This window comes from Schistocerca serialis, chromosome 1 (assembly GCF_023864345.2).
Source record: "Schistocerca serialis cubense isolate TAMUIC-IGC-003099 chromosome 1, iqSchSeri2.2, whole genome shotgun sequence".
Classification (NCBI taxonomy): Eukaryota; Metazoa; Arthropoda; class Insecta; order Orthoptera; family Acrididae; genus Schistocerca; species Schistocerca serialis.
The window spans coordinates 388952257-388975355 of record NC_064638.1 but is presented as its reverse complement, the minus strand read 5'-3'; the positions used below and the strand labels follow the sequence as shown (position 1 = coordinate 388975355).

The window sequence follows — 23099 nt, the reverse complement described above, 5'->3', positions numbered from 1 at the left end:
GTGTTGTCTTTATCATTTCATCATCATTGAGGAAAAGTGGTGCAACTGGAGTGTGAAAAGATTGAGACTGATAACTGCACAGTTGAGCACCCCACAAACCAAATGTCTTTATCATCATCATCATCATGCATACCAAGTATGAAAATCAGATCTCTTCTTCTCATTCTGTACACTTAGAAATGAGTCCTGAATTGTTTTTGAAAAGCAGTAGAATGTTTGCCACCAGATGTGAGGTGTATTCAAAAAGTAAGGGCTGTATATTCTTTATGTACATCCATGTGGAAATTAAACCACTTGGTAATTATGGTCTTGAGTCCCTTGTCATCTTCAAACCATTGCCTCCAGGCAACTGTTTCAATTGCAAGAAGAGGAGTAGTCAGTGTTGCAGCTGTATGTTTTTGATTTTTTATGCCTCTCTTTAGAGTTTTTCTTGCTTGGTATTAAATTCCCTCCACAGTTTGTTATGTTTCTGTTTGATTAATTTCTAAGTTTCTTGGATTTTCAATCTAGCATTGGGAGAACATCCCAATTCAAGTAAATAAGTCTAATTGTTTCTATTGTTTTTAATATCATTTTCACTCTGCTCAACTTTGGTTGCACATTTATTTAATGATGTTTACATTTGTATTTTTTAATGTGCAGAGGGTGTATCCAAGCAATTAATTCTGTTGTTTTCCAACATTTCTGTATCATCTTAGGATTCTCTTCCTACTAAAACTCGTGTTGACCATTTCTGTTATGTAATTTCTACTGTGCTTTCTTCTATACATTAGACAATTTTAAGATTCTCTCTATTATTAATAGCCTAATTGTTTTTAATTTGTAATGCTACTTATTCTTACTTGCAATGGCAATAATGCTTCTTTACAACCAGTTAACACTGCTCTATTCTAATACTTCCTGCTGCATTTGAACTTACACTGCAATGCAACAGCAGTGAACCCATCATATTGTGTTAGCTGCAACAGTCAACACTAAGATTGTTGCAATAATTGAGGTACAAAGGCTGATTGCCAAGTTTTGAGAGATCTCTGTCTCTCATAAGGTTGCTTGTAATTCTTTACTCAACAGCGGGATGAGATGATTATGTCAATCAGTGGTCTAGTTTAGTACTGACCAGAACTCATTACCAGAAAACTTGTACATTTATTTATTGCTGAACTATAATCATGTGCAGTGAATTATGTGTAACTATTCTTCTTCCATCTTAGACATAATCAATATGCCACAACAACAATAAAATTATGTGCCCTAATGGAAAATGCTACAGCACATCTATTTTAGGCAGCAGCTGGCTTGAAACTGAGGCGGTGGTGTAACTATGTTGAGGCCCAATTGCTACTTTACTGAGGCGCTACAACAATGATGCCACATTATTTTAACAATCTGCTTACTTACAAGACACTGACTTTACTCCACATATAAATGTGAATGGAGTAATTGATGCTATACCCTCACAAGGTGAACTTTAAGAAAGGTTGCTTAATGTCATGCACTTTATGTAAAATAACATTTGATGTAACAGAGGTCCAATCATTTCTGAGCCTTTTTGTCTCCAAATTTTGGCTATGACATCATGAATATTCTGGATAGACTCCTTATCGTGAGTTCCCAGAGTTCCAAGATGATACGAACTTCCTCTTATGCTCTGTTGGATTTGAGTTCAGAAATAATCACCTGGATGTGCACCTTAGCTGGTAGGAGACTATCCAGGTCAGTAACTGTCCCAAATACAAAGTGCAGTTTTCTTGTGGATTACACTGAATTGAAAAGTTTGTTGAAAAGTTCTGCTAGTGCTCCTGTGCTATGCTGATTATTCAATTTCGTTTCCTTATCTGTTATGTGGAGGTGAACTGTCTGGTTTGAGAATGGAGTTACCATGATTTGATTGCTGTGTAAAGGTCTCTGCTGTTCTTCCTCTGGAAGTTCTTCACCACTTGTTAGATGAAGTCCTTTTTGTAACATTTCTTGGTGCCTCTGATGATCTTGGTTGTGGTTTTTCAGATTGTTTGGAAGCTTGTATAATTAGCCATGCTCTTATTGCTGATACATTTCAGCCAAGCTTACCTTCTGTCCTCAAACATCTTGCCATACGCTGTTGTCCACTATGAGTGTTTGTTCTTCTTGTTCTCTGGGATAGCAGCTGTTGCTGTTTTTATCATGACCTTCTTTTGTTGTAGCCAGTCCTTTTTACCTTTTAACTGTGGTAAAATTGTTGTTATCTTGCAATCAGGTTGGATTGAATATGGAAACACTTCTGTAATTTGTGAGAGGGATAAAATTTGCTCTTATCAGTTGCGGACAGTGTTAAGAGTTATTGCTGGCAGTTCTCAATACCTTCATGTGAAGTATTTCTTTTCTACTTTTCATGCTAATGGGGACATGACTCAATTGAAACTTTCTTAACTTGGTGTTATGATATCTCCATGTCTTAGGTTCCCTGGGAAGGTATTTGAACGCTCTAGATTTAAGGACCAAGTTGCAATTTCTGCACAGATTTATCAGTCACTTTCCATTCCTACTGCTCTTCATTTGGGGCTGAATACTCTCCTACTACTTTCTTGAATTTCCTTTCTTTCCTAATCTGAACATTTAAGTCTTCCACTAAGACAATTATGTGATATTTAGAAAATTTACCCGTTGTTTCTTCTAGTTCTCTCCAGAGATTTTGTACTTCAGTAGCCTTCCCTTTTCTGTCATTGGTGGACTCGCATTCGGGAGGACGACGGTTCAAACCCGCGTCCGGCCATCCAGATTTAGGTTTTCTATGATTTATCTAAATCGCTTCAGGCAAATGCCGGGATGGTTCCTATGAAAGGGCACCGCCAATTTCCTTCCCCATCCTTCCATAATCCGAGCCGGTGCTCCGTCTCTAATGACCTCGTTGTCGACGGAACGTTAAATGCTAATCCCTTCCTCCTCTGTCATTGGTAGGTACTTAGAAGGTGATAATCATATAAGCTTTGAAGATACCTTTCAATGATATGGTAGATACTCTGCCATTCAGAGATGAGAAGGAGATTGTGGATTCTACCTCTGTATTGTTGACAATGCAACCTGTACCCAGGTGACATACATTCTTCATCACTCTCTGACCTGGTTACCTTAGTAAATCCTGTAGCCCAGCAATTCCCTTGCATTTTCATCTATGAGTCTAATTTCTTGCAGTGCTGTCATCAGAATATTATTTTTCTTTATAATGTCCAATGTGTGTTTCAGTTTCTCTGTTGTCAGGTGGGAATTGAAGTTGATGGGTGCCAAGTAGGTGAAGTATTTCTTATTCTTTCATGAAGGTGCAGATTCTCCAGAACCAAAGGATCCTCTTGCCCCTACACATGTGGGTGTGCATTTATTACCTCCTGGGTTATACATTCTTCATGTGGTCACCCAAAGGTTATGAGTTGTTAATTATCAAGGTTGTAAACCTTGAAGGCACTAATGTTGATTGGCTTGTGATCCAAATTTCTTTACCCTACCTTCCACTAGGTTACTTGGTTTAACAAGAGCAACTTATGTAAGTGAAACGCTGGAGATGATATGTTTTCTGTCACAAAAACTGTCTTTACCATTATCTAGAGATCTCTTCAAAAATCTCCCTATCTACCCCCCCCCCCCCCTCCTCACTCGCCTCCCTCTCTCCCCCACCCTCCCTGTCCCTCTCCCCCCCCCCCCCATAGCACACACAGCGTGCGCGCGCGCGCACACACACACACACACACACACACACACACACACACACACACACACTCTCTCTCTCTCTCTCTCTCTCTCTCTCTCTCTCTCTCTCTCTCTCTTACACACACACACACACACTCTGCTTTTGTGTATCTTAGTGTGCTAAAAATATAATTTGACGTCAGTGTTCCAGTTATATTAATTTTATTGATTTGTTGATTTCAGATTTTTATTTTATTCAGTGAAAAGAACCTGGAAACCAATGAATATGAAATGTCTTAAGTACTATACACTCCTTGTACCAGAAAATACAGTTATAAACTTTTTGAAATATAAAAGTAATGCTCCAATGTGTCAGTACCACACACGGATAATGCTTTTGAATTATGGCAAACAGTTTCATACTTCAAGCAGCTTATGTACAGTGCTTCAGTCTGCATTCAGTCACATGTACAGCACAGACAGCAGGAAAAGTTATACAAACCAGGAGAATATTAGCAGAAAAGATTTCCTGGAAGGAATGTTTCAAGACAAAAAACAGAAACTTGCAGAAAGTCGGCAGATGATTTTAAAAGACATCAAAGAAAAAAAAGATAAAATGAAAGAAAAAATGGAGGAAGTTATTGAGGTAATATAATTCTGGCAGTTTATTTCTGCCTAATATTTGTTACTTTTTTGATAACAAATATTAAAGTAATAACAAGAAACTATTTTTTTTCTTTCCCTCTTTCAGTCTCTCTCTCTCTCTTTCTCACTCCTCTCTCTGCATCTCATTGTATTTGAAATGTTTCAACCACTGTTCTCACAGTTAAGTGATTGTGATTTATCCTATACAAATTAACATTACCCTCTCAAAAAGTCAATTCTGTGAGTGTCGTCCTCATCCTGAGTGAGTCCATTTCTTGACAAATTTTGCATTCACGAGGTATGTCCACAAAGTAAGTTCCGTTTGCTTATATCAAACAAACATGTACAGATAAAGAAAAAATATTTATTGTACAAAAATCTACAACTGTTAAACTACTTTTGTACATAGCATCTGAAATTTTGTAGGCACTTGTCATAGCATGGCACAAGTTTTTGTATGTCTTCTTCATAGAAGGTTGCCGCCTGTGTATTCAACCATGTAGTAACATGTTCTTTCAGCTCATCATCGTTGTTGAAGTGTTGACCACCAAGGACAGCTTTTAAGTGTAAGAAGAGATGAAAGTCGCTAGGAGCGAGATCCGGGCTGTACAGAGGATGATCAAATGTGTCCCAGTGAAATTCCCATAAGAGTTGTTTAGTCACATTCACCATGTGAGTTCGGATGTGGAAAAAAACAACACCTTTTGACAGTAATCCTCAGCGCTTGTACAGTATTGCATGGCACAATTTCTTAATGGTCTCGCTGTAACCCTGTGCATTGATTGTTTGGCCTCGTGGTAAGAAATCAATCAGCAGAATGCCTTTTCTGTCCCAAAAAATGGTGCACATGATTTTTTGAGGTGTTTGCTTAGGCCTAACCTTCGTTGGGGATGAAGTGTGCCTTCATTCCGTTGATTGCCATTTTGTTTCAGGGGTGTCATATGATACCCAAGTTTCATCCCCCATGACTATCCAAGAAAGAAAGCCATTGCTTTCTGCATTGTAGCGTGTCAAAAACTGAAGTGCATTGCCCATCCGTTGTTTTTTGTGTTGTTCGGTAAGAATTTTGGATACCCTACATGAGCAAAGTTTTTGAAGTTTCAGTTTTTCAGTAACTACTTTATGAATTAATGATTGTGAGATTTGCGGAACTTCCATAGCAAGGGCACTAAATGTAAACTTATGGTTGTGCTTAATCTTCTCTTCAACTGTGTGAACCAGTTCATCAGTAACCCCAGATGGGCATCCACTTCCTTCTTCATCGTGCACTTGATCACGTCATTCATTGAACAGTCTGACCCATCTTCTAACCATCAAATCACTCATAGCATTTTGTCCGTAAACCTCACAGATCTGCCGATGAATTTCTTTTGGTTTAACTTTCTTTGCATTTAGAAAACGAATCACAGATCTGATTTCACATGCTGTGGCATTTTCAATTATGACAGACATTATAAAGAAGCACTACAAAGCACTCGTCGGCAGCAGCGGTCTGAAAATGGCGTACGTGTCTTCTCCTTGAGTCAGAGTAACTGCCACACGTGCTCGGAACTGCGACTGTAGCGCTGCCGCGGATGGAAATAGAAACGGAACTTACTTTCTTGACGACCCTTGTATAATAAGCATGTGTAGTTTCATGTTCTTTTCTAAACCATTCTTAAATTTTGTTTGGCCCTTCCTTTATCTTTGTGCATGTTACTCATCTTGTCTGCCTGACTTTCATATCCAGTTTACTTATGATTCTTATTTCCTTCTCTGTCAGTATTTCAGTGGGCTATAGTTGAATCATAAAGTCTGCTATTGTTTTTATGGGATATTAATAATTTTTACTTATGGACCGTCTGACAGCAACTGAATAAAACACAATTTTAGTGCCATACGCGTTTCGCCTTTATTTTCTGCAAGGCATCATCAGTGGCAGGTTGCGTGGACAATTTCCTACATATTACGCTCCTGTTGCATTTTTGGTGTTGTTCTTCTTGTTATGAACGCCAATTTGCGGTTTTTTTCCCATTCCACAACACTATGCACTGAACGCTTGTTTTAAAGCAATGTTTTGGTTTCTGTTGCCGACTGTCGGGTTTTATTAGAACCAAAAAAATACAAAAGTTCAAGAAATGTCCGACAGATGGCGCTTCATCTGATCAGAATAGCAATAATTAGTATAACAAAGTAAGACAAAGCAAAGATGATGTTCTTTACAGGAACTGCTCAATATGTCCACCATCATTCCTCAACAATAGCTGTAGTTGAGGAATAATGTTGTGAACAGCACTTTAAGCATGTCCAGAGTTATGGTGAGGCATTGGCATCCGAAGTTGTCGTTCAGCATCCCTAGAGATGTCCGTCGATCACGATACACTTGCGACTTCAGGTAACCCCAAAGCCAATAATCGCACGGACTGAGGTCTGGGGACCTGGGAGGCCAAGCATGGCGAAAGTGGCGGCTGAGCACACAATCATCACCAAATAATGCGCGCAAGAGATCTTTCATGCATCTAGCAATATGGGGTGGAGTGCCATCCTGCATGAACATCGTACGTTCCAGCAGGTGTTTATCAGCCAGGCTGGGGATGATGAGATTCTGTAACATATCAGCGTACCTCTCACCCGTCACGGTAGCAGTTACAAAACCAGAATCACGTATTTCCTCGAAGAAAAAAGGCCTGATAACAGTAGATGTGGTAAATCCAACCCATACCGTGACTTTCTCGTCATGCAATGGTTTCCACGACAGTTCTAGGATTTTCGGTAGCCCAAATTCTGCAATTTTGGGCGTTGAAAGACCCTCAGAGTGTGAAATGAGCTTCGTCGGTGCACAACATGTTACTCAACCAATCGTCATCGTCCGCCATCTTTTGAAATCTTTTGAAATGCCCACACCGCAAATGCCCTCTGCTTCACTAAATCGCCAGCTAACAGTTGATGATGCTGATGGATTTTGTATGAATAGAATCGGAGGGTACGCCTAAGTGCCAACCAAACAGTAGTGTATGGAATGCCGGTGCGACTACAAGAGTGCTGACTTCCCCGTGCATAGACGAACCCGCTACAGTCTCCATTTCTTCCTGAACTGTCTCAGCAGCATTACGCCTTGTGCTCGATCGGCCACTATGGGGTCTGTCATCTAAACAACCTGCGACTTCGAACTTTGAAATCATTCTCGCCACAGCTGCATTTGTCAGCGGACATTTACCCATTCAAATCCCCTTCCTATGGCGATAGGATCGTAACGCTGAACTAGCACATTCCCCATTCTGATAATACAGCTTCACTAAAAGCGCCTTTTCAGGTAACGTCAACATGCTGCAACTGATTCTCTCTCTCAATACAGCTCCTTTTATACACTATTGTCATGCTCAGTCACTGACGTTTTGCTGTCCAGCGCCATCTGTCGGACATTTTGTAATTTTTTTTTTTTTTTTTTTTTTTTTTTTTTTTTTTTTTTTTTATTATTCTAATAAAATCCCATGTCATTCCAAGCATGTGGGTCAATTTGTACCTCTATATCTACATTATTCCGTGGTTTATTAAGTTTCCAAGTTTATACTGACTTTTTGACCACCCGGTATGTTGACTGACAAACTGCCTGTTGGCTTCTGTCTTGGGTTCTTCAGCCAACGTTCGTCAGATGATTTTTCGGATGTTTTGCCAGCATTGCAATGGAAGGTGAAACTTCGACAATGCCAGACACTCATGCTAGTGGAACGTCAGATAAATCAGCAGATGAGCATCAACCGAAGAACCCGAGACAGAAGCCAACAGGCAGTTTGTCAACAAGCGGCCATGAATGCCTTAACAATTTTGTATATTGACTGATTTGACAGGAAAAGAATTCCTTGTTGAGTCACCTGTCTTTTCAACTTATGTTTTTTCCACTTTCATAGCAAAACCAAGATTGAGCAAATTAAATAGACGGGACTAAAATTTGCTATTAGTAGAACTGACCGTGCAGATTAAATTCCAGTGTGGATATATCTTCAATATAAGATTTTATATGCATCTTATCATTAAAATAATAATTATAATATATATTTCATAAAAGTGAGCTACACACAAAACTAGTGGGGACTCATCCTGGTTTATTTAAACCAAAACATATATACAGAATGTGCCTCAGAGACAGCACAATCTGTCTTAAGTCTGTATTTCAAAGCAAAGTCCAGTCCACACCACATTAGAGTCTACAATGTAATCTCATAATCAAACTAATGACACACTCATTGTGCACTCCATAGATCACTTCTCAACTGTTTCAGACTGAATCACGGCCATCTCATATTCAGGATTTTAGTGTGATCTCATCTGACAGTGTTCCTGATGATGAGCACCCTCTTTGTAGTGACACCACAGAGGTTGACAGTAATATTGCACCAGCTATTTGGTTTCTGTAGAATCATAACGTTACTCCACTACAGTAGGTTCCCTTAAGCAGGAGTTAGTGATGGTCAAGAACATTTTGAAGCTGTTCATCAGGTGAAACTTGATAATGAAAATCAAACTCTGCATCTTTGCCACCAACCCCTCCAACCAAAGCCAATCCAGTTGTAACATTGAACCCTGCCTGTCCCAATTTGTACTACCAGCCAACTGTGACCCCTCCCACACTTCCACCTAAACATCTCCTGGTCACCTTCCAGGAATTCCTAACTTCCAACCTGGCGTCACCATCCTTCCCCAGATCCCTCCCTAAGAACAACAACCTTTCAGCATAAGGAAGAACTGCACTACATAACCTAAAAATGGATCCTGACTAGGTCATCCTCCTGGCAACGAAGGTCCCTCCAATGTTGTGATGAACAGCAGTGACTACCTGGCAAATGGCCTCCGCTGGTTGTCTCACACCTCCATGTACAAGCCCTGCCAAAGTGACTCCATCCCAGAAGTCCAACATAACCTCCAATCCCCGCTGAAATCCTTAGGCCCTTCCCAGAACCTCTCCCCTGAGTACATCTCCAACTCACCCCGACAACAGCCCACACACCCTCCTTCATGCTTCCCAAAATCCACAAACCTAACAATCCTGGGTGCCCCATCGTGGTTGGTTACAGTGCCCCCACAGAAAGTATCTTGGCCCTTGTTGACCGACATCTGCAACCAGTTTTCAAAACCCTAGCCTCCCACATTAAAGATACCAACCACTTCCTGCCCTGCTCTCCGTCATCCTACACCTGTACCTCCCGGGTCCATACTCGTCACTGTTGATGCAACCTCCTTATACACTAACATCCCTCATGCACATGGCCTTACTGCAATTGAACACTACCTCTCCCGACGCTCTGCAGATTCCAGAGTCACCACTTCATTCCTCGTACGACTAACCAACTACTTCCTAACCCATAACTACCTCTTCTTTGAAGGGAAGATATACAAACAAATTCGTGGGACAGCCATGGGCAGCTGCACGGCACCATCCTCTGCCAACCTCTTCGTGGGCCTCCTAGAGGAAATAGTCATAGCTTTCCAAACTCCAAACCCTTGGTTTGGTCCAGGTTTATTGATGACATCTTTATTATCTGGATTCAAGGCCAGGACACCTTATCCTCATTCCTCCACAATCTCAACACCTTCTCCTCCATCCACTTCACCCAGTCCTCCTCCATCCACTGTGCCATCTTCCTAGATGTTGACCTCCTCTCATACGGTTCCATTTACATTTCGGTCCACAACAAACCCACCACATCAAATCTGCACTTTGATAGTTGCCACCCCTTCCACACCTAAAAATCCCTTCCATACAGGCTGGCCACCTGCGGCAGACACATCTGCAATGATTAGAACTCTCTCACCCAGTATGCTGAAGGCCCCACAAAGGCCTTCACGGACAAACAATACCCTCCAGACCTAATACACAAACAGATCTCCCATGTCATATCCCCGCACACACCTGATCCTCACATCCATCCAAGGAACCAACCACAAAGAAGTGCCCCCCTTGTCACACAATACCACCTGGCACTGGAACAACAGCCTTCATCAGGGCTTTGATTATCTATCATTGAGCACTGAAATGAGGGACAGCCTACCTAAGATACTTCTGTTCCCTCCTAATCTGGTGTTCCGCCGCCCACACAACCTCCACAATACCCTAGTCCATCCCTATGTCATTCCCACCCCCAGTCCCCTGCCACAGGGATCATACCCTTGTGAAAGATCCAGATGCAAGACCTGCCCAATCCACCCACTCAGCTCCACCTACTCCAGTTCCGTCACAGGCTTATCCTACCCTATCAGAGGCTGGGCCATTTGTGAATGCAGCCATGATATATACCAACTGCACAGTGCTTTACATTGGTATGACAAGCAGTCAGCTGTCAACCAGAATGAATGGCTACTACCAAACTGTTGCCAAAAACAAGGTGGACCACCCAGTGGTACAACTTGCAGCAGAGCAGAACATGCAAGATTTCAATGGCTGTTTCACAACTGGTGCCATCTGGATCCTCCCCACCACCACCAGCAAGGTAACTCGATGTCCCCCCCACCCAGTAGTGTGTTTGTGTGTGTGAGGGGGGGGGGGGAGGGTGCTTGTGTGTGTGTACACGCGTACACGCCTCCTCTACCTGCACCTCTAGCTAGCCCACGGACAGCTCTGCACTCTCCTACAAGCCACTAAATGCTTTCCCCAACCACCTCACTGCCTCACACCTATCTCAACCCCTATTCCCCCCACACATACCACCTTACCTCAGTGCACTCAGTGTGGGCCAGGAAAGAGCTGGCAGTAAACTGAGCACAATGTAGGGAGACAGGCATGTGCATGTGAGTGAGAGTATATGTGTGTTTGTGTGCATATTTCTTCTACAAGCTTGAAAAAGGAAGTTCATTTTAAAAGCTAGCAAAGCTCTGAACTTTCGTTTGTGTACCTACGGACAACACAGTGCTTCTGCCTTTCAGTGAATCATCTCCTTTATTCTCAAATAATTTGTAATTCTGCATCCAAATATTTATATATTTCCCCATTTTTCAAGAGAACAACTGTTGTTATTTTATTATTGTCCACTTTGTAATACACATCATTGTAAAATCATTGTACAAAAGACACTGTGTACTTGACAGTATGTCACAAAACACTTAAGTATGAATAGAAATGACCAGGATTGGAAAGGAGTTCAGATTGAATATACAACTTTGTTTGTGAGGCAAGAACACGGCACAGTTGGTTCACCATTGCCCATGAAAGGTAAAGACCTGGTGTGGTTTGACTCCCAGTTTTAATGAACCACGCTGGTCCAACATCACTAATTGAACAGCTTAAGAGTAACAATTTCAATTGAGTAATAGCTAATTGTATTTAAAATTGTGTTGCTTTTCATAGATTGGTCACGACAGAACTAAATCACTAAACTTAGGTAAGTGAGAGCAGTACTTGCTGAAAAACTTTTTTATTTTTATGTTAATTATAATTCCATTTTATAGTCATGGTTTTGGTGTTGGCCTTCATCAAAAAATAAAGAGGAGACAACAAAAAGAAGGAAATGACGTGATAGGACATGTAAAATGGGCAGCAACAGATTTAAGAAAGATTTTTCAATCAGATGGGAAGGGAAATTAAAGATTCATTTATTATCACAAGTTTGATTATGATTCTGACATGTCATAATTGTACTCATTGACTGATATGATCTTCTTCTTCTTCGCCTTTTCCCATTTCTGTGGGTTCAGCATTGTTGTACAGGCTTTGGCAATGTAAGTGACAGTTGGTGGCCAGTTACCCATCCTGATGCCACCACACCTTCCAGGACAGAATTTGTGTACCCATTTGTCTGGGTCTAGAGTAAAGCTCATGTTCAAGTATGAGAACATTTTCTAAATGTGTGCATAGAGTGTACCTGAGGTAGGATGTGGGTACCAGCCTGGTATTCAACTAGTCGGATGTGGGAAACTCCCTAAAAATCACATCCAAACTAGCCAGATCACCAGCTCTCATCATTGAACTGTGAGGTGTATATCATGTGGGGCAGGCTCACCTCCCAGAAGTGGTACGTTAGTGCATACATCAATCTGATCATTTCAGCTGACTGTTATGAAATGCCACAGAAATTAATTTACTGCTTGTGATCTTCAGTTTGTTTTCACACTGGAAAAGGAAGTCTAGTTGCACTCGTGATTATTCGTGTCACATTTGCGTGATCTATTATTCACACATTCCAGAATGTAGAATAAACATTTATGTAACTTCACAAGAAGCTTTCAGTGAAATTCCATATATTAATATCAATGACAATTAAGTCATTTTTATTATGCAAAGTAAATCTCAAAACAAAGTTAGCTTATTAGCAAATTTCTTAGGTGATGTTTATTGTATATTACTATGATGTGAAACCAGGAAATTTATTTACAAAAATTAATCATTTTCTCTTTGGATGTTTAGCTAAATGACATCCATTTGCAAAAAAGAAGTCACTTTTGTGTTTCTTTTTTGAAAAGCAAGAACCAAAAATAGTGTTACAGGAAAATTACATATTAACTAGCCATTGTAATATTTTCTGTAAGATTATTTTCTTATGTTTGTGAGGTTTTCATAGGAATGAGCATGTGTGTTGCAACTAATTTCTTTCAGTTAACAACTGATAAATTTTGAAGAAATATGGCCGTAGCAGGTTTATATTTGCATCCACAGGTCCTCATACAAGTTCCACTGATCGATCCATTACCCAGCTCTACACAACATATGCTTTTAAAAAGGGTGAGCTCCTCCAAGGAGGAGCAACGTAAGTCACCAGCTAGTAGATGTAGCAATGAGTTGGCCAGCACCCACAAGGAAGTGTGTGGAGATGATATTGCTGCTCTCTGAATGGCATGACCACAGCATGTGAGACAGACCTTAACACATTGACTGCCATGATTAAATTTGGACGATGCGTTGCTCTGCCACATTGAAATCAAGAATATTACTTCTGAAGCCAAATTGATTTTTTCCATCGGTTGTCTTCTTTTGAACATGTAGAATTAAGTTACTTGATAAAATGCCAATTTATGACTGATCTAGACTGATGATAGACTTGAGCCATATATGGCTCATTTGGCCCAACAACAACATTTTAACACAATTATAATATGTGGCCACATGAGCCACATGTAGTGCATATGATTTAAAACCACATAGGTATAAAAAAAATATTTTTCAAGAAATGATTCAAACGCTTACTTTATTTGATTGTATTAGCTACATATAATATTATTTACAATTTTTTTTTACTTGGTCTGACAATGTTCATGAATAATGATCGTAGAATATTCTACTTCTTCAACACAGCATTGTCAATGTCACTAAAACACTCATTGCACATAAAACTGTCACGTTTATTACATTTAGTGCACACCCTCTCCACTTTCTTAGCAGCATCCTTTCTTTCTTCTGTTCTTTGCAGGTGTTTATAACAGCCCATGACTGTTATCTTCATGAAACGGTTGTAGTGTTGCTCATGGTTGTGAATCTTTGGCATTCAATACCTGTAGAATAAAGTGCCCCCTGAAAGGAATTATTTGCATGTGAGGCTTTGATCCTTTGTTTGCCAAGTTGTACAGCACTTGAGCATTTACAAATATTTTCCAAAAAAGATTTCGAAAATGATCTTTCTGTACCATTTAACAGTACGCTGAAGTTAGGAATCACCATGGCTACCAGTTGTAAAAATATTGAGCGCTATGAGCATGAGAGTGTTCAGTGGAGCCACCACTTTTAAACCCATAGTTGAAATGCATTATCTGTGAGCCCTGTGAGGCTCACGAGGCTTCTAAACACAACTCTGCATGTGAGCCAGTTATGGCTCATGCGGCCCACAGTACAATGTATATGTGAACCAAAAACGGCTCATGTGACGTCACAATCCGTGTAACTGTGAGCCACTATTGGCTCACGTGGCAGTCAATGTGTTAAGCAAGTGCCACCCAGCTGGCCCCAATTGGTCAGACCTGCTTCCTCTCTAACACTGTCATCTAATAGACCAAAATCACAACAGGGTTTCCAAGTTTGAGTGCCCATGTACCAAAATACTCTTGGGTTCAGAAGGTGGGTGAAGTTCCCATCACCCAACTCTGACAGTTTGCTCCATATCATATGCATACAAGACTGAAGCCTGGTGGGTAGAGCCGGCTCTTCCACACCTGTTAAACACAGCGAGGGTACCAGTGCATCTGAATCAGAGAGCAGTGGAATGATGAAATTACGTGGTGAGCTCCTTCAAATACCCCAGGGCCTCACAGTCTGGAAGAATTTATTTAGGCACCAAATGATACTTATGAAGGATTGAGAGGCAAGGCCGGAAGTCAGAAATTCCTGGAAGGTTTGGAGAGGGTGAGTGGGACCCACCTCCTCTTCCTCAAAATCACCCCCTCCAAACCTTCCAGGAATTTCTGACTTCCAGCCTTACCTCTCAATTCTTCATAAAAAAAACCTTAATCCTACTCCCAACATCACCACTGCTGAAGCCCAAGCTATCCGTGATCTGAAGGCTGACCGTTCCATCATCATTCTTCCGGCGGACGAGGGTTCCACGACAGTGGTACTTGATCGTCGGGAGTATGTGGCTGAGGGACTGCGTCAGCTTTCAGACAACACAACATACAAAGTTTGCCAAGGTAATCCCATTCCTGATGTCCAGGCGGAGCTTCAAGGAATCCTCAGAACCTTAGGCCCCCTACAAAACCTTTCACCTGACTCCATCAACCTCCTGACCCCACCGACACCCCGCACCCCTACCTTCTACCTTCTTCCTAAAATTCACAAACCCAATCATCCTGGCTTCCCCATTGTAGCTGGTTACCAAGCCCCCATAGAACGTATCTCTGCCTACGTAGATCAACACCTTCAACCCATTACATGCAGTCTCCCATCCTTCATCAAAGACACCAATCACTTTCTCGAACGCCTGGAATCCTTACCCAGTCTGTTACCCCCAGAAACTATCCTTGTAACCATTGATGCCACTTCCTTATACACAAATATTCCGCACGTCCAGGGCCTCGCTGCGATGGAGCACTTCCTTTCACGCCGATCACCTGCCACCCTACCTAAAACCTCTTTCCTCATTACCTTAGCCAGCTTCATTCTGACCCACAACTTCTTCACTTTTGAAGGCCAGACATACCAACAATTAAAGGGAACAGCCATGGGTACCAGGATGGCCCCCTCGTACGCCAACCTATTCATGGGTCGCTTAGAGGAAGCCTTCTTGGTTACCCAGGGCTGCAAACCCAAAGTTTGGTACAGATTTATTGATGACATCTTCATGATCTGGACTCACAGTGAAGAAGAACTCCAGAATTTCCTCTCCAACCTCAACTCCTTTGGTTCCATCAGATTCACCTGGTCCTACTCTAAATCCCATGCCACTTTCCTTGACATTGACCTCCATCTGTCCAATGGCCAGCTTCACACGTCCGTCCACATCAAACCCACCAACAAGGAACACTACCTCCATTATGACAGCTGCCACCCATTCCACATCAAACGGTCCCTTCCCTACAGCCTAGGTCTCTGTGGCAAATGAATCTGCTCCAGTCCGGAATCTCTGAAGCATTACACCAACAACCTGAAAACAGCTTTCGCATCCCACAACTACCCTCCCGACCTGGTACAGAAGCAAATAACCAGGGCCACTTCCTCATCCCTTCAAACCCAGTACCTCCCACAGAAGAACCCCAAAAGTGCCCCACTTGTGACAGGATACTTTCCGGGACTGGATCAGACTCTGAATGTGGCTCTCCAGCAGGGATACGACTTCTTCAAATCCTGCCCTGAAATGAGATCCATCCTTCATGAAATCCTCCCCACTCCACCAAGAGTGTCTTTCCGCCGTCCACCTAACCTTCGTAACCTTATAGTTCATCCCTATGAAATCCCCAAACCACCTTCCCTACTCTCTGGCTCCTACCCTTGTAACCGCCCCCAGTGTAAAACCTGTCCCATGCACCCTCCCACCACCACCTACTCCAGTCCTGTAACCCGGAAGGTGTACACGATCAAAGGCAGAGCCACGTGTGAAAGCACCCACGTGATTTACCAACTGACCTGCCTACACTGTGAAGCTTTCTATGTGGGAATGACCAGCAACAAACTGTCCATTCGCATGAATGGACACAGGCAGACAGTGTTTGTTGGTAATGAGGATCACCCTGTGACTAAACATGCCTTGGTGCATGGCCAGCACATCTTGGCACAGTGTTACACCGTCCGGGTTATCTGGATACTTCCCACTAACACCAACCTGTCAGAACTCCGGAGATGGGAACTTGCCCTTCAGTATAGCCTCTCTTCTCGTTATCCGCCAGGCCTCAACCTCCGCTAATTTCAAGTTGCCGCCACTCATACCTCACCTGTCTTTCAACAACATCTTTGCCTCTTTACTTCTGCCTCGACTGACATCTCTGCCCAAACTCTTTGCCTTTACAAATGTCTGCTTGTGTCTGTGTATGTGTGGATGGATATGTGTGTGTGTGCGAGTGTATACCTGCCCCTTTTTCCCCCTAAGGTAAGTCTTTCCGCTCCCGGAATTGGAATGACTCCTTACCCTCTCCCTTAAAAGCCACATCCTTTCGCCTTTCCCTCTCCTTCCCTCTTTCCTGATGAAGCAACCGTTTGTTGCGAAAGCTTGAATTTTGTGTGTATGTTTGTGTTTGTTTGTGTGTCTATCGACCTGCCAGCGCTTTTGTTTGGTAAGTCTCATCATCTTTGTTTTTTATATATATATATATATATATAATTTTTATTGATTTATTTATTTATTTTTTTTATACTGACATAATAGCTGTGGGGATTGATCCTTCTTTCCAGACAGGTTTCTGTTCTGTTTTCATTTGTTTCTATTACCAAAGTTTTGTTATACCATCTTTTGTCCTCCTGGAGACATTTTCCAATTGTTTTGTTTAATTTACCATTTTTCTATTTGTTAACTTAAACTTTTACTTTGCTTTAACAGTAACCTCGTTCCATAGAGTTTTTCCTTTCATTTTGGTTTCCTCATACCTGCAGCGTATTTTGCTGTTCCTCTACATTTTTATTTTACATTATTGCAGCTGTAGTCTATGTTTCTAGAATCCTGATTTTCTATATGCTGAAATTTTTGCTTAATTTAATTTGTTGTAATGACATCTTATGGTTTGTAAATTTATGTTATGCTTCTGAAAAGTAACTTAATGTTTTTACAGAAGGAAAATGTTCTCACAATACCAAATTTACTCTGCCTATTCCGCATTGCAGCTGCACCATATTTGGGATATCTTGTTCTACAATCAGAATTTCATCTTGCTGTAGCTATTTTTGCATTTGCTGGAGTTACTGACCTGGTAAGATATAATTGCTTTATATTTGTCTTTTAACTTGAAATATGATATTAGTTTATTAGAATTCTTCTTAAATTGTGCATGTAACAAACCAATTAATGTTCAAGAAACTACCTTCTTGTAGGAACTGTAGCTAAATGTGATTAATGAAAGAATAAAAATATGGTCAACTACTGCCTCTGTAATTTGATTTATTAAGTTTACAGGTATTTTTAGGAGGGTAGCTTCATAACAAATAGTTATATTCCATAGTCCATTTTAATTTGATAGTAGTCAAACTATTATTACGGGATTGTTACATAACCATTTATACATCCTTGGAAAGTGTATTAACCAACTGCATTACTTTCCAGCTGAAGTTTCCATATGAGGTTTCTGTGACAGCATAAGCTAAAGAGCCAGAGTGATGTTTTGCGTGTTTAGGATGTATTGCACGTCTGTTGGTATCTTTTTCTCACCTCATTTTATTTACAAGAGATGTATGCATAGGATGTTTCTCGAAAACAGTGCAAGTTAACTTAAGTCCATATTCAAAAGCAAACTATAGTCCATGCCATATCCAACATCCACCTGTGTCAAACAGAGTCCACAATAGCAGCAGCAGCACCTAAAATAAACTGGTAGCACACTAATGCACTCTGCACAAAGCACATCGCAACTGCTTCAGGCTGGCCCTGGTACAGCTTATAGGCTGGATTCTTGCTCGGTCTTGTCAGAGCGTGCTTTTGATAACAAGCACTGTCTAACGAGTGGTGCCACAGCAATTGACAAGAATGTTGTGCCAGCTACTTGGTTTTCATAGTAATGTCGGGTAATGCCACTACATCTCCTTCCCTCCCCCTTCCCCCAACAGTGATCACAATGGAGAAGAATGCAGGTGATGCATGGTCTGAAGGAGGTGTTGGTGGTGTTGCAAAGGTCTGTGGGTGGAGGCCATGTTGTACTTCATGGACCTGTGGCAGATGGAGAATGTCCTGCGGATCCCAGTTTGGTAGTGTCCAAACTCACGGGCTCCCACTGAGAGTACTCACCCAGAAACGAGTGGCGTCACAGATTATGGATGTTGACAGGGGGCGCAGCATGTTGAAGTGGGTGTGATGAGGGCAGCTGTGAAACTGCTCTACTGGGCTGTAGTCCTCACCTGCATTGGTCCTGTAAGTTGCTAGAAAACCACAGGAGGCATTAGGTGCTGTTTCACACATCATTTCCATGTAGGTGGTGGCCACAACACAATCCTCTGCCTGTTCGAGTCCCTCGCTGAGAGGCTGAACCCAAATCTGCCGTGGCCAGTTGCCTGAAAGAACACTTGTGCAGGTTGAATTTTAGTTCTGTTCCTGTTTCGTGAATCCGGAAATACAAAAAGAGTCTGTCCCAAAATGTGGTCCACTGTGGGATCAGCTACCACAAGAAAATTCCTGTACTTTGTTGTAATCAAGTAAAAAGGAACTTTTCCTAACAAGAGCACATTTGATGGCATCCATTGGCTCACAGATTCATCTCAGATACCTGTAAGGGCGGTGCCCCTAAACTGAAACAAGAAGATTGTTTTAGCAAGGATGCAGAAGTAATTTCAAAGGGTGTTTGCCATTGAATACATGTAATGACATTTGCATCCTTAGAAATTCACAGTTCTGTAGATTTATCACTCACCTGGTACACTTCTATAGGTTGTGATGTATCTGCATTGGAACTGCTATAACGTACCTCTCACAAGTGCCTCTTCTTCCTGCACCTGTGGCTTTGTGTGTACCAATGGTGGCACTTGCTGCATACTTGGCGAAGGAAGCAACATTTAAAATATGGTTACCGGCACTGCTACTGATGTGGCCTGCCACCACTGGCGTAATAGTTTACAAGGTTGTACAGTCTGTGTAGCAAGTGAGGATCTTGCTGGAGGTAGAGTGATATCCTGCATGACCAGTGTCAGAGAGCTGATTGCTACATCATCATCCTCCATCATAAATAAACTGTGGGCTACATGGACAGTTTCATAAGCTTGAGGTATTCTCATTACTTCCCCCCAGAGAAGGATCTGGTGCTGACAGTACGTAGTTTCTCACTTCCAAGTTGGGGGCAAGACACTGAACTGTCCCTGGTCAGAGAGTCCACATAATTCTGCCTGTGTAAACATTTGAAATTGCAATTCCTATTTAAACCTTGCATGTCAGTTCCCCAGTCCACATAAGTTTGATTGGGACAATTTTTCTGCTGCCAGAATTCTAACATGGCTGCAATAATATTTGTCCCTCAGAAACTGTTCTTGTAATAACACAAAATTTCTAGGGCACTCAAGTTGTGCTAGAGTTCTTCTAGCCCTGGTTTCTGTATTTGAGATACAGTTTGGGTGCTCCTGACAAAAACGTGGTCTTTTGTCTTTCTATGTCAGAAATTTGGTAAGCCGTAACATGTCACTGCAAGTGTCGGCTTTAAGTGTCCCATTTCTCTCTCGGTTCATTAAATGGTAGGAAAGTCATAAACATGAGTGGTGCAGGAGACATTCATGCTACATTCACTAACACTTGCAGTGCCTGTAGCACAGCTGTCATTAGCTCCTGTATGGTTTTATATTATTAGTTGTCGTAAGTGTATCGTGATTGAAAAACCAGCACTTTTTCCCAATTAAAAAAACTTTCAAAGTCCTGTTGGAAAATATCACAGGTCCTGAGTTGTTGCCACTTATATAAAAGTGAGTTACACACAAGCAAATGGGGCTCGATCTTGTTTGTTTATTTCCTGATGACCAGATCATCTGAGTAGGGGCAAGACAGCAGGCAACAGTAATGTTGTGCCAGCTATTTGGTTTTCATAGTAATGTCAGGCAGTGCTATTACAGATTCTAAGCTGAAGCTTCTTTGATGCAGTTTCTGTTTTTCTGTATTCATTCATAACATTAACATGTTTGGGTGTCTTCATCAATATGCATTACAGAATTGCATGGCAGACGTAATTATTTTCTATGATGGAGGCACTACTTTTGGGGAGAAAACACATTGGTTTGGTTACAGGTATAACATTTATTGAATATTATGTTGCTGTGTATGTTAAAGTAAAGCAAATGCAACTCTTTGCATCGAAAATTTGTGCTTGTGTGGTGTAGTACAGCAAAAAGTATTTCATTGCTTGCTTTTCAGTTATTTTATACAGAGTATGTTTATCCATAGCTTGCTTGGCACAAAAACATACAGGCTAATTTGTTATTCAAACATTACTGTTTTATATTGTCACTTGTCATTCGATTGCAAAATGTATCAAAGAAATTATAATTCCTTATTTAGTATATTTGAACTAATTATGTACAGTTTGCTGGTACTCTTGAGATACTGTACATTGTCATCCAAGAAGCTGGGATATAATTTCTGATCAATTTTTTCTCTTCTCATGTGTGCTCCAGTTCAGTATTTTAGAATTTTGTTTGAAAATCCTCAAATCTGTGTATGATATCTGAGATATCCTGGTGAAAGTTCAGTCTTTTGGACTTTCTGCACCCACAAATTTAACATTACAGAGAGTGAGTAGGTGAGGGTGGAGATGAACACACCTGCTAGGGAATGGATCAGTCATTGTTTTCATAAAAATAATTTGTATTTTAGCATTCTTGCAGCACCAAGCATTGTTCCTTATATTCCCCTTGTATGTGTTCAAAATTATATACTCAATGATGATTATGCTGAGACACAATGTGTATTATAGATAAGAATTAACAGAGTAAACTCCTTTCAGCATATTGAATTGAGATGAATATTACATACCACAGTCACAAAACTGAAGTGGTTATACTGATGGTGAAAAAGATAGTGAGACAGATGTCCCAGAGGAAATATTGTGCTGCAACTGTTATAATTGATAGTGTAAAATATGTAAATGTGGGTACCAAATTCAGGAAAATGCAAAATGGTACATACTATGATTGCACAGTATTTACATACCTAATAAAATATTGCTTATGCAAAGAGTTTGTAAATGTCAGTATCTTAATCAAATGTGCAAATGTATTTTATGGTAGTAAGGACAGCTATAGTAATTCAGCTTGGCAAAATAAAATATCATACCAAAAGATATCTCTGGAATTTCTTACAAATAAAACACATGTTGGGTTATAGTGGGCAAAATGGCTTGCAGAGCATATAATAACCATCAAGTACGAATTAACTTTCTTCTGATAAAATCCTTGATGTCCAGATCAAGAACAAACAAAAATGATGTGACCTTTTAGATCTCCCTAGTGAAACTGGTAACCTCAATATTTCAGACTTTGCAGGCAAGTTAATGTTGCCATTGTATAAAATCACACAAAACAAATTTTGAAACTGTTCTATGAGGTTTCATGATTGCAGCCGAATCACGTTGACTTCTTACCACGATATTTCAGCTGGCAATCATCCAGCCATCTTCAGGTGAGTGTCTGTTACTGGAGACTGCAAGTTCCTGGTGTCAGCTTTATAGCAAAAAATTGGCACAAAAATGCATGCGCATTGGCGACCATCAAAGGAGTGTCCTCTATCGAAATCCGCCCCCTCTGGAAATACTGTTCTATCTGTGGTGCACAGACGCATGCGTTAAGGTGAAAACTACTTATCCAGCCTCTGTCGGAATGCGCACTTGCTTAGCTAAAAACAGACGTCAAATGTCGCCAGATGTGTCATTATGGATAAACTGTCTTCTCTCAGAAGAAATTAGAGAGATCACTGGGTCCCAAGCATTGTCCAGTTGAAAATGGCATCACGATTTATAAGATTTTGTGCTAGGTGTATCTCCACAGATTCTTTAATTACTGAAACCCAAAAAGTTTTCGCTGGGGGTCAAGATTTTTGTGGCAAAAATTAATATTGTGTCCTGTGGTAATGCAGTGCTCAGCTATGGCTGACTTACTGGGCTGCAAAAGACGAACTTCGAAAACTGTCTTCATGTAAACTCTCTATGGACCCAGTCTGATTTTGCCCAAGACACGCCGTCGACCCATGTCAAGGAGAGTGACGGCAGGCTAGATGCAATCTCTATATGCAGATGAAACAGCTGTTTCGATATCATATCCGGTTCATGGCGAGTAAACCGGATCCTCTCCTTCATTAGTGCTAAGCTTGCCTTTCATCGTGCAGTCTGGATAAAATGTCTCACTCTGGCAAACTTTGGAATAAGGTGATTGTCCTGACACTTCAGTAAAAAACCCAGAGAACTTAACAGTCTCGCTCGCTTATTGCGTAGCTTGTCCAACCTCTGGATTTGTAATGCCATCACCTCCCCGAAGATGGTACAGGACAATTTGGGTCTGCGGAAGACCAGGATCTACCAAATTCCTTGTCAGTGTGGCAGAGCTTACATCCGTCAGACGACACACACAGTACATGAAAGGTGCATTGAACATGAGCACCACACTCGCCTTTCACAGCCCAGTAAGTCATCCGTAGCTGCGCGCTGCATCACCACAGGACATGATATGGATTTTTCTGCCACAAAAATCTTGGCCCCAGTGAAAACTTTTTGGGATTCAGTAATTAAACATTCTTCAGAGA

The 23099-nt window shown here is 41.2% G+C and overlaps 1 protein-coding gene across 3 annotated transcripts in view; it reads left to right on the top strand.

Annotated features, from left to right (window-relative positions):
• LOC126471238 (probable cardiolipin synthase (CMP-forming)) overlaps positions 1-23099 on the top strand; it is an 88178-nt gene that overhangs the window by 33392 nt on the left and 31687 nt on the right. For all 3 annotated transcript variants that reach the window (XM_050099367.1, XM_050099361.1, XM_050099373.1), the window contains 2 exons: positions 3901-4303; positions 17455-17592. In XM_050099367.1, the coding sequence (XP_049955324.1) occupies positions 3901-4303; positions 17455-17592 (541 nt within the window). The remainder of the gene's footprint in view (positions 1-3900; positions 4304-17454; positions 17593-23099) is intronic.